Source organism: Nycticebus coucang, chromosome 1 (assembly GCF_027406575.1).
Source record: "Nycticebus coucang isolate mNycCou1 chromosome 1, mNycCou1.pri, whole genome shotgun sequence".
Taxonomy (NCBI): domain Eukaryota; kingdom Metazoa; phylum Chordata; class Mammalia; order Primates; family Lorisidae; genus Nycticebus; species Nycticebus coucang.
Window position 1 is genome coordinate 137,630,275 of NC_069780.1, and position 17,078 is coordinate 137,647,352.

Below are 17,078 nucleotides of genomic sequence, written 5' to 3' on the forward strand. Positions count from 1 at the left end.
GCAGAGTAAAAAGACAAATGACAAACTAGGAAAAAAATATATGCAGCTCATTATCACAAACATATACATAACTGAGGTTTTCTAGATCTATAGGAAAAGATCAAAAACCCAAATGAAAAATGGGTAAAAAGTATAAAAATTCACCTCACATTACCTAACAAATGCAATCAGTGTAACGTGGCTTATTGTACCCTCAATGAATCCCCAACAATAAAAAAAATAATAAAAAAAAAAAAATTCACTTCACAGAAAAGGAAATACACATGGCTCTTAAGCATATGAAAATATATTTAATATTATCCATAACATGAGAAATTAAAACTATTCTGGGATATACTTGTTTTTGTTTTTTTGCGGTTTTTTTTGGCAGGGGCTGGGCTTGAACCCGCCACCTCCGGCATAGGGGGCTGGCACCCTACTCCTTTGAGCTACAGGCACCGCCCGGGATATACTATTTTTTAACCTATTGAATACATGAAAGTACACTTGCTCAGCATCTGCTATCACCCAACAAATACTTCTCCTGTGAGCACCTATAGGTTTTGAATTGACTTTCCCATAGTGTAGTTACAAATTATGATAAGTACCAGAAACCAAAACAAGAGAGTACTAGAAAGCCTACAACATAGTGGCTGGTAATCGCTGTTTCATGGTCTGGCCAGAACTCTCTGAGGTAGTAACATTTCAGCTAAGAAATTTTGTATGTTTCACAAGGGAATGTTTCACACAGAAGGGACAGCAAATGAAATGCCTAGGACATGAAGAATTACAGTGCATTCAAGAAAATGAGAGATGGCCAGTGTGGCTAGAAGGTGAGGCAGAGACTAGCACAAAATAAGATGAGACACAGAAATGGGACCAATCATACTGGGTTTTAGAGGCTCTGCTTTCATTCCTAGGAGCAACAGGAAGCTTTAAGCATTATGATGATGATACTACGATTATCATTTAAACATCAGGAAACCGGTTCAGAGAGGCCTACAGTCCTACAGCTAAGAGATGGTACAGAAAAGATGTAGATCTCTGTGTTTTGGGCCTTATTTTTAGTTATTAACACAGAGCTGGGAATGGTTTCCTGATTAATGTCCATCAATTTCCATCATTGTCCATCAAGTTGAAATTGATAATCCAACACTTGTTTTACCTAGATTACTTATGATGAAATGTGTCAGAACTATAGACATATCTTTATATACACCTAAAAGTCTGATGAGTCTAAAGGAACAAACAAGAAAAAGGTCTGTTGCAACATGGCCATCTTACTGACTTCATGATTCTATCTTACCTCAGAAGTATATTCTTGACAATCATCTCTCGAAGTATGAAAAGTATTTTTGGCAGGAGGAACATCATCACTTTCATCAAGCCTGCAATGAGATCTCTTCCTGCACGTAATATCCAAATTAGCAGGAGGCTTTTTAGAATCACCTTTTCCAGAATCAAATAAACCCATGGCATCCTGACCAACTGAAGTTGTTGGTAAACAAATACTGCATAGAAAGTTAATACATATTAAATCAGTGAATTAGAAGTCACTAAGGTTAAAGGCTGAGCTATTGCAATAAAAATTCCAATAAAACAAAAAAACTCCAGGCTGAGAGAGGTGGCTCACACCTGTAACCCTACAATTCTAGGAGGCCAAGGTAGAAGGATTGCTTGAGCTGAGGAGTTCAAGAACAGCCTCAGCAAGAGCAAGACCCTGTCTCTACTAAAAATAGAAATATTACGTGGGTGTTGTGGCCGGCGCCTATAGTTCCAGCTATTTGTGAAACTGAGGCAGGAGGATCACTTGAACCCAGGAGTTTGAGGGTGCTGTAAGTTAGGCTGGTGCCACAGCATTCTAGCCTAACTAATATGTACATGACTATGGCCTTAAAAATTCTAATTTTGAGTCTCGTTAATACTTAAAGGCTCAAAACTTAAATTATATAACATTTGATTAAATCTAAAGAATATAAATAGTATTTTCCTTGTCTGTAAAGGTAAGCAGTCAATCAAAACATCCCTTCCTCATATAAAAAGCTCTTATTAGGCTGGGCACAGTGGCGCACACTTGTAATCCTAGCACTTTGGGAGGACAAGGTGTGTGGATCACTTGAGCACAGGAGTTTGAAACCAGCCTGAGCAAGAGCAAGACTTCATCTCTACTAAAAATAGAAAAGTTAGCCACATATTGTGGAGAGTGCCTGCAGTCCCAGTTACTCAGGAGGCAAAAGGATCTCTGAAGTCCAAGAGTCTGAGGTTCCTATGAGTTATAACACAATAGTACTGTACTGAGGTGACAAAATGAGACTGTCTCAAAAAAAAAAAAAAAAAAAAAGGCTCTAATTCCTAATGCTACTTTACAGACAATTAAGTGCCAAGTGCCTTAACCAAAGAAAGTTAAAATACAACATAACACTTCTACAGTGAAAAATTAAGAGTATCAAGAATATATAAAATGGACTAGGCACAATGTCTCACGCCTATAATCCTAGCACTTTGGGAGGCTGAACTGGGTAGATTGCCCCAGCTCAGGAGTTCAAGACAAGCCTGAGCAAGAGCGAGACGCCATCTCTACTAAAAAGAGAACAACTAGCCGGGCATCATGGCAGGTGCCTGTAGTCCCAGCTTTTTGAGAGGCTGAGGCAGGATGATCACTTGAGACCAAAAGTTTGAGGTTGCTGTGAGCTAGCTATGATGACACCACAGCCACTCTACCCAGGGCAACAGTGAGAGAAGGAGGAAGAAAAAAAGAATTTATAAAAATGTTACTTCTTTGTACTTTGAAGTATTTCAAAAGTCTCCATACATAGAAAAATGGGGGAGATTACAACTAAATCTACCTTTATTTACAAAATATTCTTTATAAAATTTTATAAGGTGGCCAACATGTAGAAAATATTTTGTAAATATTTTATAAATATAAGTATGTTTACCTACAATGTCCCATTTTCTCTATGTATGGACACTTTTGAGACAAAGTCTTGGTTTTTTTGTGGCATCCTGTGAAAATATAATTCAAAGTGTGTGTGTGTGTGTATGTGTGTTTTTACAAAGTAAACACAATTTTTTGTTTAGAGACAGTCTCACTTTGTCACCCTCAGAAGAATGCGATGGCATCATAGTTCACAGCAACTTCCAACACTTAGGCTCAAGTGATTCTCTTCCCTCAGCCTCCCAAGTAGCTGGGACTACAGGCACCCGCCACAACACCCAGCTATTTTTTTTTCTTTTTTTTTTTTTTTGAGATAGAGTCTCAAGCTGTCACCCTAGGTAGAGTGTCCTGGCATCACAGCTCACAGCAACCTCAATCTCTTGGGCTTAAGCAATTCTCTTGTCTCAGCCTCCCTTGAAGCTGGGACTACAGGCACCCGCCATAACACCTGGCTATTTTTTGGTTGTAGCTGTCATTGTTGTTTGGCGGGCCCAAGCTGGATTCAAACCCACCAGCTCCGGTGTACATGGCTGGCTCTCTAGCCACTTGAACTACAGGTGCCGAGCCTGCCCAGCTATTTTTTAGAGACCGGGTCTGGCTCTTGCTCAGGCTGGTCTTGAACCTGTGAACTCAGGCAATCTACCCACCTTGGCCTCCCAGAGTGCTAGGATTACAGGTATGAACCACCACGCTGAGCCAAAGCAACCACACTTTTTACAGATGCCATCTGATGTCCCAAAATACTAGCTTTTTTTTTCTTCTGACATAGGGTCTCATTCTGTCATCCAGTCTCAAATACAGTGACCAGATAGGTCATAGCTCACTGCAGGCTCCAACTCGTCTACTTAAGCCATCCTCTAACCTCAGTCTCCTAAGTAGCTGGTACCTAAGCACATGCCACCGCAGCCAGCTAACTTTTATTTAAATTATTTTGTAGAGGGCAGTGCCTGTGGCTCAGTGAGTAGGGCACTGGCCCCATATACCAAGGGTAGCTGGTACAAACCCAACCCCAGCCAAACAAAAAAATAGCTGGGTGCTGTGGCGGGTGCCTATAGTCCCAGCTACTCAAGAGGCTGAAGCAAGAGAATCGCCTAAGCCCAAGAGCTAAAGGTTGCTATGAGATGTGATGCCACAGCACTCTACTGAGGGCGACAAAGTGAACCTCTGTCTCAAAAAATAAATAAATAAATAATAAATAAATAAATAATTTTGTAGAGACAGGGTCTCACTATGTTGCTCAGGCTGATTTCAAACTCCTGCCCTCAAGCAATCCTCTTGCCTAAGCCTCCCAAAGTGCTAGAAATTATAGGCATGAGCCACTGCACCTGGCCCAGATTGCTAAGTATTTTTAGGTTTTAAAATAAAATATCCAAGAAATTTCATACAAAATTACCATATTAAATATTTTTAGTAAGAGGCAGGATCTTATTCTGTCACTCAGGGTCGGGTAGAGTGGTTTGATCATAGCTCACAATAACTTAGAACTCCTGGACTTTCAAGGAACTATAAGAACTCACCACCATATCCAGCTAATTCTTTAAGTTTTTGTAGACAGAGGGCCTCACTATGTTGCCCAGGCTGGTCTCAAACTCCTGGCCTCAAGAGATCTTCCTGCCCCAGCCTAACACAGTGCTAGGATTACAGACATGAACCACCATGCCCAGCCATATCAACCATTTAAATAGCATCTTCATCAGATACAAAAATCAACCACATTACATTTCTTCTCTAAGTCACCTTATAAATACCAAAGATCTCACAAACAATTATAAATGATGTTGGTGAACAGTTTGTTCTATCAATACTACTCAATTCATAAAGCATCTTCCCTCCAAGCAAAAACAGTTTAACTCATTCATTACCTCATGTCTCTCCTTTCTTCAGTATTCATAGATTTGACCAAAATGGGTGCTGGCAGTAAAGGGTTTGGCATTAACTGTGCAGCAGTATCTGTAAAGTCTTCAACTGCATTGGCTGGGATTTCCACCAGAGTTAAAATGAATGTTTGTTCATCCTCTCCATCTTGATGTACATTAGGAATTAGATTCGCTATCAAAATTAAAAGTTAGTAATGAAAGCTGAACCATAAAATAAAAAAAAAATTGATTAATTTCATCTCTAAACAGCCTCAGAACAATCTGTTACAAGGATGCTAAATAATACTAAAGTAAGAGTAATTTAATAAAGGATAAAAATGATATACTATGGAAAGGATACATAACTCTCTAAACTGGTACAAAAAAACTTAAAGGTTTTTTAAAATTTAAAGCCACCATATACTAAGAAACACTGTTTCGTGTTTTTCCATATTTAAAAGATAGTTAAAAAAAAAACATTCTATTAAGTTCTACATGTATGACAATTCACTGAACAGATTATCATACCTGGAAGGTCTAGAGGATTGATTATATTCTCTTGTTGGACTTCTGGAAGACTAGTTGGTGAACACTGCCATAAAAAATTAGAATAGTGAGGTTAGTCGAATTTTGTTTTTTTTCTAAAATGCAATCCTGACTGTAATTCTCTACTGCTTAATATCTTTTTTTTTTTGGAGACAGAATCTTACTCAGTGATACTAGGGTTGAGTAGCATGGCATCATCACAGCTTATTGCAACCTCAAAATCTTAGGTTCAAGCGATCCTCAGGCTTCAGCTTCCCAAGAAGCTGGGACTACAGGCACCTGCCACAAGGCTGAGCTAATTTTTTCTGTTTTAGAAAAGATGAGGTCTTGCTCTTGCTCCTGCTCAGGCTGGTTTTGAACTCCTGAGCTCAAGCAATCCATCCACCTCAGGCTCCCAGAGTGTTAAAATTATAGGCGTGAGCCACTGTGCCTGGCCTCTATTGCTGAATAACATCTTAACTTTCATTTTGCAACCAAAAATGCCTACATCTATAATTGAGTCAGGCAAGAATCTTCAATGGATACTAAAACTATTGGGTGACATATACCTGAATCTCATTTGACAAATTATTTACTAATACAAATTGGAAAAGATGCCATTATGATAATCAAGAAATCCGACAAGCACCATTCTGGCCAAGTAATCAGTCAGCATTACCAATAATGGGAAAACTGACATATGTATCTCCTGATGAGATGTAGAAGAAAGACCACATCATTACCTATGTAGTAACCTTGCATCCACTAAAGAGGAAGCAAAAAAGAACTAGACTGTGGACCAGCTTTGACATATCTAAAATACCAAGTTCACAAAAGACAAAAAAAAAAAAAAAAAAAAGATAGGAGAAACGGTCAGATTAAAGTAAAGAGAAATGCAATGTGAGACACCTGACTGGATCCTTAACTTAAAAAACCAAAAAGTACAGCTCAGCAGCCATAGCTCAGTGAGTAGGGTGCCAGCCACATACATGGAGGCTGGTGGGTTCGAGCCCAGCCTGGAACTGCTAAACAATGACAACTGCAATCAAAAAATAGCTGGGCATTATGGCAGGTGCCTGTAGTCCCAGCTACTTGGGAGGCTGAGGCAAGAGAATCAGCCCAAGAGTTCGAAGTTGCTGTGAGCTGTGATGCCACAGTACTCTACCAAGAGTGACAAAGTGAGACTCTGTCTCAAGAAAAAAAAAAAATTATTGACTCGGTGCCCGTAGCACAGTGGTTATGGCACCAGCCACATACACTCAGGCTGGCAAGTTTGAACCCAGCCAGGGCCAGCTAAACAACAATGACAACTGCAACAAAAAATAGCCAGGCGTCCCAGCTACTTGGGAGGCTGAAGCAAGGGAATGGCTGAAGCCTGAGAGTTTGAGTTTGCTGTGAGCTGTGACGCCAAGGCACTCTACCAAGGGTGACACAGTGAGACCCTATCTCAAAAAGAAAAAAGAAAAGAATTCTTAGGTCTGCAACTTTCTTTCAAAGGTTTCAGTTTTTAAAAGTATCTGTCTATAGAGATGGACAGCAAAATGGGGAGAGAGAAAACAAATGAGGCAAAGTATTAACAATCAATCAATCCAAGTAAAGGGTATAGAAGAATTCTTAAGATTCTTATAACTTTTCTCTAACTTTGAAGTTATTTCAAAATAAAAAGCATAAATTTAAAAGCTGGGGAGGTATCTTATTAGATGTAACCAAACTCCTTATTATGCCATAAAAATCCTTTTATAAAATCTGACTGCAGGCTATGTTTCTAACTTCATCTGTAACCTACTTGTAACTGCTTATAGTCATTGAACATGCCATGCTGTTCTTTACACATGTTCCTCTCTACCTTTAACTTTTTAATTTATACTTTTTCGAAGTCAAGAATTCTTTCACCTGGGGAACTTTACAAAGACAACGCCTGGGCCCCATTCCTAGAAATTCATTTAACCGGATCAGGTTAAGGATGACTCCTATAGAATCTTGTGCAAATCTCTATCATAGCATGAATCAAACATTCATCTGTCCCCCACAAATTTGTATCTTCACTACCTAACAATGTCAGATACTTAACAAACTTTCAATAAATATCTGCTCTGTGAATGAACTCCTCAGATCCAGTGGCTAAGGGGAAAGAAGTGAATTTTCAGTGTACAAAACATTTCCTTTTCTGTTTTGTACACTGAAAACCAAGCTGTTTTCTTGGGAAAGGTACTAGCTCTTTCATCTCTAGGTTCCAGAAAACTGAAAACATACTCAATTAAAACTCTATCACAATATATTTTTGCAAAACTATGGGGAAAGAAAATAGAACCGTGGTGGTCAGGAGTTGGGAATAGGGAGAGAGGGCACAAAAGAATTTGGGCGGGGGAGGTTGATATATATTTGTAAACACCTGTAGAACTGTATGCTAAAAAGGGTGAAGGTTATTTTATGTAAATTATAACAATTTTTTTTAACGGGGAAAATCGCCTTGCTGGTCCTTGTTGTATTTTACGTTTTTACCTCTGGCACACTGTCTCCTTCAGAATCCTTTCTGAGAGGCTCTTCAACAGAACTCTCAGCAAGAACCATACCCAAAGCAAGTGTGTGGGGCCCTGTCTCAGAAGAAACAGCTGGAGCAACTGACAATATCTGAACCTGAGATTCCACTTCTTGATCTTCATTTCTGAAAAAGAATTTAAATATGTCATATGAAATCAGGCAAACAACTACAGAATTACTTTTAGAGCTAGGAATGTCAAATATCATCTAATTTGGCTCAGTGCCCATAGCTCAGTGGTTAGGGCGCCAGCCACAGCACTAACAATTAGAAACCCATGTACAAATGAGTTTATAGGTGGATACTCAAGCTCAGTGCCCGTAGCTTAGTGGTTAGGGCTGGTGGGTTTGAATCCAGCCAGGGCCTTCTAAACAACAATGACAACAACAACAACAACAAAATAGCCAGGCGTTGTGGCAGTTGCCTGTAGTCCCAGCTACTTGAGAGGCTGAGGCAAGAGAATCACTTAAGCCCAAGAGTTTGAGGTTGCTGTGAGCTATGATGCTACAGCACTCTACTGAGGGTGACATAGTGAGATTCTGTCTCAAAAAAAAAAAAAAATCATCTAATTCGGTGGTTTTCAAACTTTTAGAATATATTTAATGCAACAACAATAATTCCCTTTTTGGGCAGCGCCTGTGGCTCAAAGGAGTAGGGTTTTGGCCCCATATGCCAGAGGTGGCGGGTTCAAACCCAGCCCCGGCCAAAAACGACAAAAAATAAAAATAAAAAATAACTCCCTTTACAAGCAATTTATTACCGCTACAACTTATGGTTATACCTGAAACGGAATATAAACTGAATCTCAGAATCTCTTTCCTCTTTTACCTTTCAGTCAGGTTTACTTCTTGAGAAATACTGGTCCCTTTGATGTCATGTACACATGCCAATTTGCTCTGTTGCTTACTCTCTGCTGTTGTAACTGGTCCGAGGCTTTTATCTTCTAATTCTGTTGTTTTAAAAGCATTTTTCTCAGTATCTTAAATAAAAAATACAATTTAAGATATAGTCCCAAACAGTACAGCTAAAATCTCTGTATTAGAAACATACTCTCTTTTAAAAGACATATCTATTGGGGCGGCGCCTGTGGCTCAGGGAGTAGGGCGCCGGTCCCATATGCCAGAGGTGGTGGGTTCAAACCCAGCCCCGGCCAAAAAACCACAAAAAAAAAAAAAAAAAAAAAAGATAGATCTGTTAAAAGATAGTGATTCATCAAGACTTCTCCTAATCAAAAGACCTAGTGTATTTCACAGGAGGATGGTCCTGGTGATATTTTTGAATAGGAAAATAGATGATTAATAAATCTTCGCTGCAGATATTTCACTCCTAGATGCCACAGTAATTATCCCCTCACATTATGGTAACAGCACTAATAATTAGAAACCCATGTACAAATGAGTTTATAGGTAGGTACACATGAGGTCTGGCTTGTTCCACCTTAGAGGAAATCTTGGGGAACAAGCTGTGTAGCAAAGACTTAATGTTACAAAGTGGAGGAAAAAACTTCCCTAAATAAAGAGATGATTTGAGCCTTCAGACTGAGAGAGCATCTGAAAAAGAGATCTTTCACAGTTCTCAAATATTTTTTGTTTATTGCTATGCCATAAACCTTGTTTATTACCATGAAATCCATACATAAGTATGGATAGGAGAAACGGTCAGATTAAAGTAAAGAGAAATGCAATGTGAGACACCTGACTGGATCTTTAACTTAAAAAACCAAACAAGTACAGCTCAGCAGCCATAGCTCAGTGAGTAGGGTGCCAGCCACATACATGGAGGCTACTAATGGTGCTAGAAGTGCCCCCAAGAAGCAGAGAAAAGTCATGACATTACAAGAAAATCTGAGTTGCTTGATATGTACCATAAATGGAGGTCTGCAGCTAAGGTTGCCCATCACTGATCATATTCATCTTATAAACTGACAAAATAAACTACAGGTATTGATAAATGCAGTACAGTGTTATAAATGTATTTTCTCTTCCTTATGATTTTCTTAATAACATTTTCTTTTCTCAAGCTTGCTTTACTTTAAAAATATAGTAACTAATACATGTGACATACAAAACATGTATTAATCAAATATATGTTACCAGTAAGGCTACCAGTCGCTGCTATTAGTGGTTATGTTTTAGAGGAGTCAAAAAGTATACACAGATTTCTGACTGCACAGCAGTTCAGCGTGTCTAGTTCAAGGATCAACTAATATGTGTGTCTATATATAAAAACAGAGAAAATGATTGATCAAATATAGCAAAATAGTACTGGTACTAAAACTAGGTGGTGCATTTGTGAGTATTTTACAGCTCATTTTAATTTTTTTGTATGTTTGAAAAAATTTCAATGAATTAATATTCCTTTGAATGCTAATGCAATCTTCTGTGTCAGAGCAATTTTGTAACTTGTAAGAGAAGAATAAATTTACCTCTTTGAGGTTCTGGTTCTTCCCCTTTGGTTATACACAAACTGGGAACTTCCTCGTGAGCATCAAACCTGTGGGTCCCTAAAATTTTCTCAAGATTTAGTTTAGGCTTAGCAAATCTACTTCTCATTCTCAAATCGTTCGTTATCTTAGAAGCTGTATTCCTAGAAATAGAGAAATGGGGAGAGAAATTTACCACTCACATAAGATCTCACTCTCTCCCAGCGTTCCATTCTAACACTAATACAGGTAACATACCACCTACTGAGTGCCACACTGTCTAAAAGTGTTCTCTTTGGGGAGTTAGGGAGGCAGGGTTTCACTCTTCTGCCCAGGCTAGAGTGCAGTGGTATCATCATACCTCACGGCAGCCTCAAACTCCTGGGCTCAAGTGATCCTTCCACATGGGCCTCCTGAGTAGTAGGGAAGGGGTGTGGGGGGGACTACAAGTACACATCATCCTGCCCTTTTGGTAGAGACGGGGCCCTTGCACTCCTGGGCCCAAACAATCCTCCCACCTCCACCTCCCAAAATACTCGAATTGCAGGTGTTAACTACCACACCGTTACTGCAGGTGTTAACTACCACACCCTTTTAGTGTTCATTTCTTAACACTAAAATTACAAAGCAGTAACTTTACTAAAGATCTTAAAAGAGAATCCACTTTACACTTGTAAAACAGAGACTACATTTACATAAATCTATTTCATTAAAGCTTCAAAGACACGTAATACACAATGCTATAATTTTAACATGCAAACCACTAAACTAAAACCAAAATCAGCCAATCTTTAAAGAGTAAGAAATTAGCATTGCCTACTTTACATTAATATAAGCACTAAATAAAGCTATTATCTAATTGATGGCAGATTTATTTATATTTATTAATTGAATACTAAAATAAACCTGGTTGCTGTTGCATTCTCCTTTACTTTCTCCATTAAATCCCTTTCTTCTCTGGCACTTTGCTCCTCCGATATAATCTTATTTTCTTCAAAGGATGCAGGAAATGTATTAATGACAGGTAAAGAAACCTCCTGACATTCGTGCAGAATTTCATGATGTACACTGTCTGGGCTAAAAGGAATATGGCTTTTATCCTCTGAATGAACATGAGGAAGTACACATACTCCTACTGCAGGAAAAAAACAGAAAATTAATATTAGCCCAATATAAACAGATTTCAAATAAAGTAATTTCTTCAACATTCAGTCAATGTAAAATTCTACATTGTTGTTAAAGTTTGATCTATGCTCAAAACTTAAATTTATAATCTTATATTTCACGCCAGGGATTTGACCCCTTGTAAGTTTAGTAATTCTCACAGGCTGAAACTTTGTGCTAAAAATGAGTAAAAATTAATCTTTTTGTTACTTTCAGTAATTACATAACCTCAGAAGGATTTCAAGATAGGATTGCCTTCATTTATAATTTATTAAAACCTATATTTTATGTTATAGAAATTTGTGACAGGCTCTACTGCAATACTCTGCCATTGAGAAAAAAGCCCTATCTGGAACAAAATCAGAGACTTTCCTGATAAATCTAACACCTACAATGAACAGTAAGCCACTCATCACAAGTCAAAATAATTATCAAGAATATAATTAGCATAATTATCTAGTTAATGTAGCTAAAAGATATGGAAATAGTAAAGACCATTCTCTGTAAATTCAGCCCAATATATGAAAAATCTGGGTTGACATATCTTTTGGCTCTGTCCAAACTATCAAAATAGTCTAAATTGTCGCAATAACTGCTATTGCCCTTTCACACCGTACCTGTCATCTAATTCTAAAGAAAGATGGCTATAACAAGCAGTGATCAATAAGCTCAGTTAACCAATGACACTTTCATGATGGTAAAGATAGAGAACTCACTACACTAGTCCATGAATACAAGTTATTCTTAATAAATGAAGCGTGTGATCTCAAATGAGTTGTCTGCACACTTACAGAGGTTAAGTAAATAGTGGATGGACCAATACACACATATCACCTTTTCTGGAAAAACAACAAAGCGATGACAACTTCAAATGAGAAATAGGTTATTACTCAAATGTATAATTTCTTAGAAGTTCTATTTTTGCAAGAGGGACTTTACCTAACAATTGCAATCAGTGTAACTGGCTTATTGTACCCTCAATGAATCCCCAACAATAAAAAAAAAAAAAAAAAGAAGTTCTATTTTTAAGTTTCTGTTTTTTGGTAGGACTTATCTTTCATTCTTACCATCACCCTGTACAGTAGTGATCTCTGACTGCAATAGTAGATCTCCCATTGTAAGTAAAGTTATGGCAGCTTCAGTGCTTCCATCATTGGCACCTTGTGAGGAAATATACCAACATTAAAACAAAAGAATATGGAAATTTGTTTATTTAAAAAAGATTTTTAAGACTTGGCGCCTATAGCTCAAGCAGCTAAGGCGACAGCCACATACACCAGAGCTGGTGGGTTCAAATCCAACCCGGGCCTGCCAAACAACAATGACAACTACAAACAAAAAATAGCTGGGCATTTTGGCAGGCACCTGTAGTCCCAGCTACTTAGGAGGCTCAGGCAAGAGAATCGCTTAAGCCCAGGAGATGGTGGTTGCAACAGCTTGAGGCTCTGTCTCAAAAAAAAAAAATTTAATTCAGATATTTATCTTGTAATGACAGGTTTCTATATCCTTTGTATCAATATTCTCTTACTACAGGAGTGTTTTGTTCCGGTTACATACTACAAATACAGAAATCATCATTGGGGATTTTACTCACTGCAAACACCTCCCTGCTATTAAATAATATCTTCAAAAAAATGGCAGCACCTGTGGCTCAGTGAGTAGGGCGCCAGCCTCATATGCCAAAGGTGGCGGGTTCAAACCCAGCCCTGGCCAAACTGCAACAAAAAAATAGCTGGGCGTTGTGGCGGGCGCCTGTAGTCCCAGCTGCTCGGGAGGCTGAGGCAAGAGAATTGCGTAAGCCCAAGAGTTAGAGGTGGCTGTGAGCCGTGTGACACCACGGAACTCTACCCAAGGGCGGTACAGTGAGACTCTGTCTCTACAAAAAAAAAAAAAAAAAATGCTCTCATCTGTGCAGATACAAAAGAAATGCTCAACAAATATTTCTTTACCAAACACTTAACTCTTAACTCACCTTCTAAGGTAACATTTATAGAATCCAAGTTTTTAATGGATATAAAATATTCAATAGCTAAATCTTTTTGTTCAACTCCCAAGTAAACTAACTCATTTACCATCACCAATTACTATAAATCAGTGCACTAATATTAATCAAGTAGCTTTAGCAGTTTCCTTGTTAAGTTACCTGGTTCATCTTGAGTGTATTCACCTGTGGTCATTTCCTAAAAGAGGAAAAAATAAGTAACATCTTAAGTATTTCCCTAAATACATATTCTCTTTGTCAAAAGAACTACTTTGAACACGTTTTTCTATAGTTTTAGTCCTAATAGTCCTTATTTCTGGAGACAGAGTCTAACTATGTTGCCCTTGATACAGTGCCATGGCGTCACAGCTCACAGCAACCTCAAACTCTTGGACTTAAGCGATTCTCTTGCGTTATCCTCCCACACAGCTGGCACCACAGGTGCCTGCCACAGCGCCTGGCCATTTTTTTGTTGCAGTTGTCATTGTTTAACTGGCCCAGGCCAGGTTCAAACCCGCCAGCCTGGGTGTATGTGGCCAGCGCCCTACCCACTGAACTACGGGCACCACCTTGACAAAGGATTCTTAGAAAGCATGAGCAATAAAAGAAAAACTAGATAAACCGGACTTCATCAAAGTTAAAGCTTTTTTGTTTTAAAGGAAAATCAAGAAAATGAAAAGACAACCCAGAGAAAAAGAGAAAATACTTGCAAAATATATTTCTGATAAAGGACTTGTATCCAGAATATATAAAGATTCTTAAAACTCATTTAAAAGGCCAAGTAAGGTTTCATAACTGTAATCCTAGCATTCTGGGAGGCAGGAGGATCACTTAAGGTGAGGAATTAGAGACCAGCCTAAACAAGAAAACCCTGTCTCTCAAAAAAAAAAAAAAAAAACCAGAAAAATTACCAAGGCATGGTGGTACACACCCATAGTCCCAGCTACTAGGGAGACTGAGGCAGAAGGATCACTTGAGGCCAGAAGTTTGAGGTTGCATTGAGCTATGATGATACCACTGCACTCTAGCCAGGGAAACAAAGCAAGACTCTCTCCGAGAAAAAAAAGAAAAGACAAATATCTCAATAAAAAAATTCACAGAAGATCTGTGACTGAAGTTGCTGTGAGCTATGACACCAGGCACTATCCAGGGCATAAAATGAGACTATCTCAAACAAATTTAAAAAAAAAAAAAGATAGATAAATAAATAAATTTTAAAATCTTAAACAATAAAATAAAATAAATAAATAGATATTTCTCCAAAGAAGATATACGAATGGCCAATAAGCACGTGAAAAGAGGCACAACATCACTAGTCACTAGGGAAATCCAACTTGAAACCACAATGAGATACTACTTCACCATAAGTCAAATAACAAGTGTTGGTAAGAATGTGAAAAAATAGAAACCCTCACACACTGTTGGTGGGAATGTAAAAGGAAATAGTTGCTTAGGAAAACCATCTGGCAGTTCCTTAAATAACCCACCAGTTACACTTATATGAATGTACCCAACAAAAATGAAAACATATCCACAGAAACCCTTGTATGTGAAATGTTTACAGCAGCATTTTTTTTATACTAGACAAAAGACAGAAACAACTCAAATGTCAAATGGATGAATGGATAAACAAAATGCAGTGTAACTGTATGGCATATTAATTGGTTACAAAAAGGAATGAAGTACTGACATATGCTATAATATAGATGAATATTGAAAACTTTATGTTAAGTAAAAAGAAGCCACACAAAAGACCAGATTTTATAATCCCACTTCTACAAAGTGTCCAGAATTGGCAAATTTACAGAGACAAAGAGTATAGTTATTTATTCCCTAGCCTGGCCTGGGGTGGTTTAGGAAAAAATGAGGAGTAATTGCAAAGGTATTTATCAATTTCCTTTCTGAAGTGATGAAAATGTCCTAAATTGACCGTAGCTACATTTGTACAACTCTGTGCAGACATACGGTATCAAAGAATCATGCACTTTAAATGAGTGAACTCCATGATGTATAAATTATATCTCAATGAAGCTATTTAATGGATGAGTGAGGTGGCTCACATCTGTAATATTAGCACTCTGAAAGGCCAAGGAGGGAGGATCCCTTGAGCTCAGAAGTTTGAGACCAGCCTGAGCACAAGCAAGACCCCGTTTCCATTAAAAATAGAAAAACTAGCCAGGCATTGTGGTGGAGGCCTGTAGTCCCAGCTACTCGGGAAGGTGAGGCTGGAGAATCACTTAAACCCAAGAGTTTGAGGTTACTGTGAGCTAGACTGATACCATAGTATTCTAGCCTGGGCAACAGAATGAGAATGTCTCCAAAAAAAAACCCCAAAAAACAAAAAAAACCAACTTTTTTTAAAAAGTTACAATTCCAATTCTTCACTTACAAAAACAAATTACCAAATATGGAAGAATGTAAACAAAATGCAACTAAAGACATTTTAAGTAATTTACATTTAATATAAACTTTAATATAAACTCTAATGCAGTAGAATTTTAATGTAAAAGTCTATGTGTGGTCCTAGAACTTTGGGAGGCTGAGGTGGGAGAATCACTTGAAGCCAGGAGTTCGAGACCAGCCTGGGCAATATAGCAAGACCCCATCTCTTAAAAAAAAAAGGCTAGGTATAGGGGCACACATCCATAGTCCTCGCTACTAGGGAGGCTGATGATAAGCTAAGCTTTAGCCCAGGAGTTTGGGTCTGCAGTGCTGCAGTAACCTGTGAACTGGCCACTGTACTCTAGCTTGGGCAAAAGATTGAGATTCTGTCTCAAAAAAAAAAAAAAAAGTCTGAGGATATTAACAGCTTTACCCACATACAAAAATGAAAAAAAAAAAAAAAGAATCAATGCTTTCCAAGTCAAGTATAAAATCTATGGATTATTCACTATGAATAATAATTGTCATACTAAGCTGTTGCCATATTAGCAGCTCCCTACGTAAGAAAAATTAGCTAGTTAACAGTTTATAAACCAAAAGCTACCAAAATAAAACTCCCATTTTTTAAAGGAAATAAAGAAAAGGCCAAAACATTACAATGGATGCTTACAAATGATGATATGTTCATATTTTCTTCTTGTTTCATTTCCTGAGTAGTCACATCTGTGTTTGAGAGCGGATGCTCAACAACAGCCATGCATCCTATATCTGGGATATTCACAGTTATTTCAAGCTGTCAAAATAAAGTTTTATCATTTTACTTTGGCATACTACACACAGCAAAACAAAATCTCATTTTCCATATTAAGAAGTAAAATTAAATGGTAAAATGAACAAACAATCCATGTTCATATACAATTAAGAAAGTGAAATGGGCCTGCCTCACACCTGTAATCCTCGCATTTAGGGACACCAAGGCAGAAGGACTGCTTAAGGCCAGGAGTTTGAGACCAGCCTAAGCAACATAGCGAGACCTCATCTCTACAAAAAAATACAAAAATTAGACAGGTGTGGTGGCATGCGCCTGTAGTCCCAGCTACACAGGTGGCTCAGGCAGGAGGATCACTTGAGCCAGATGTTTGAGGTTGCAGTGAGCTAGGCTGATGTCACTATAGCCAGGACAACAGAGAGACCTTGTCTCAAAAAAACAAAAGAAACTGAAATGTAGTAATTGGTTTTTCTTTCTTTCTTTTTTAAAAATACAACACAGTCTCACTCTGTCTCCTAGACTA

At 38.1% G+C, this 17,078-nt stretch overlaps 1 protein-coding gene across 4 annotated transcripts in view; it reads right to left on the bottom strand.

Moving 5' to 3' along the window:
* The window catches only part of BDP1 (B double prime 1, subunit of RNA polymerase III transcription initiation factor IIIB), a 110,540-nt gene that overhangs the window by 12,626 nt on the left and 80,836 nt on the right, over window positions 1–17,078 (bottom strand). For 3 of the 4 annotated variants that reach the window (XM_053589110.1, XM_053589100.1, XM_053589127.1), the window contains 10 exons: window positions 16,457–16,579; window positions 13,567–13,603; window positions 12,491–12,583; window positions 11,166–11,394; window positions 10,263–10,423; window positions 8,666–8,816; window positions 7,801–7,963; window positions 5,302–5,365; window positions 4,780–4,966; window positions 1,286–1,490 (listed from right to left, as the gene is read on the bottom strand). In XM_053589110.1, the coding sequence (XP_053445085.1) occupies window positions 1,286–1,490; window positions 4,780–4,966; window positions 5,302–5,365; window positions 7,801–7,963; window positions 8,666–8,816; window positions 10,263–10,423; window positions 11,166–11,394; window positions 12,491–12,583; window positions 13,567–13,603; window positions 16,457–16,579 (1,413 nt within the window). The remainder of the gene's footprint in view (window positions 1–1,285; window positions 1,491–4,779; window positions 4,967–5,301; window positions 5,366–7,800; window positions 7,964–8,665; window positions 8,817–10,262; window positions 10,424–11,165; window positions 11,395–12,490; window positions 12,584–13,566; window positions 13,604–16,456; window positions 16,580–17,078) is intronic. The other variant, XM_053589120.1, reaches the window with a different exon arrangement.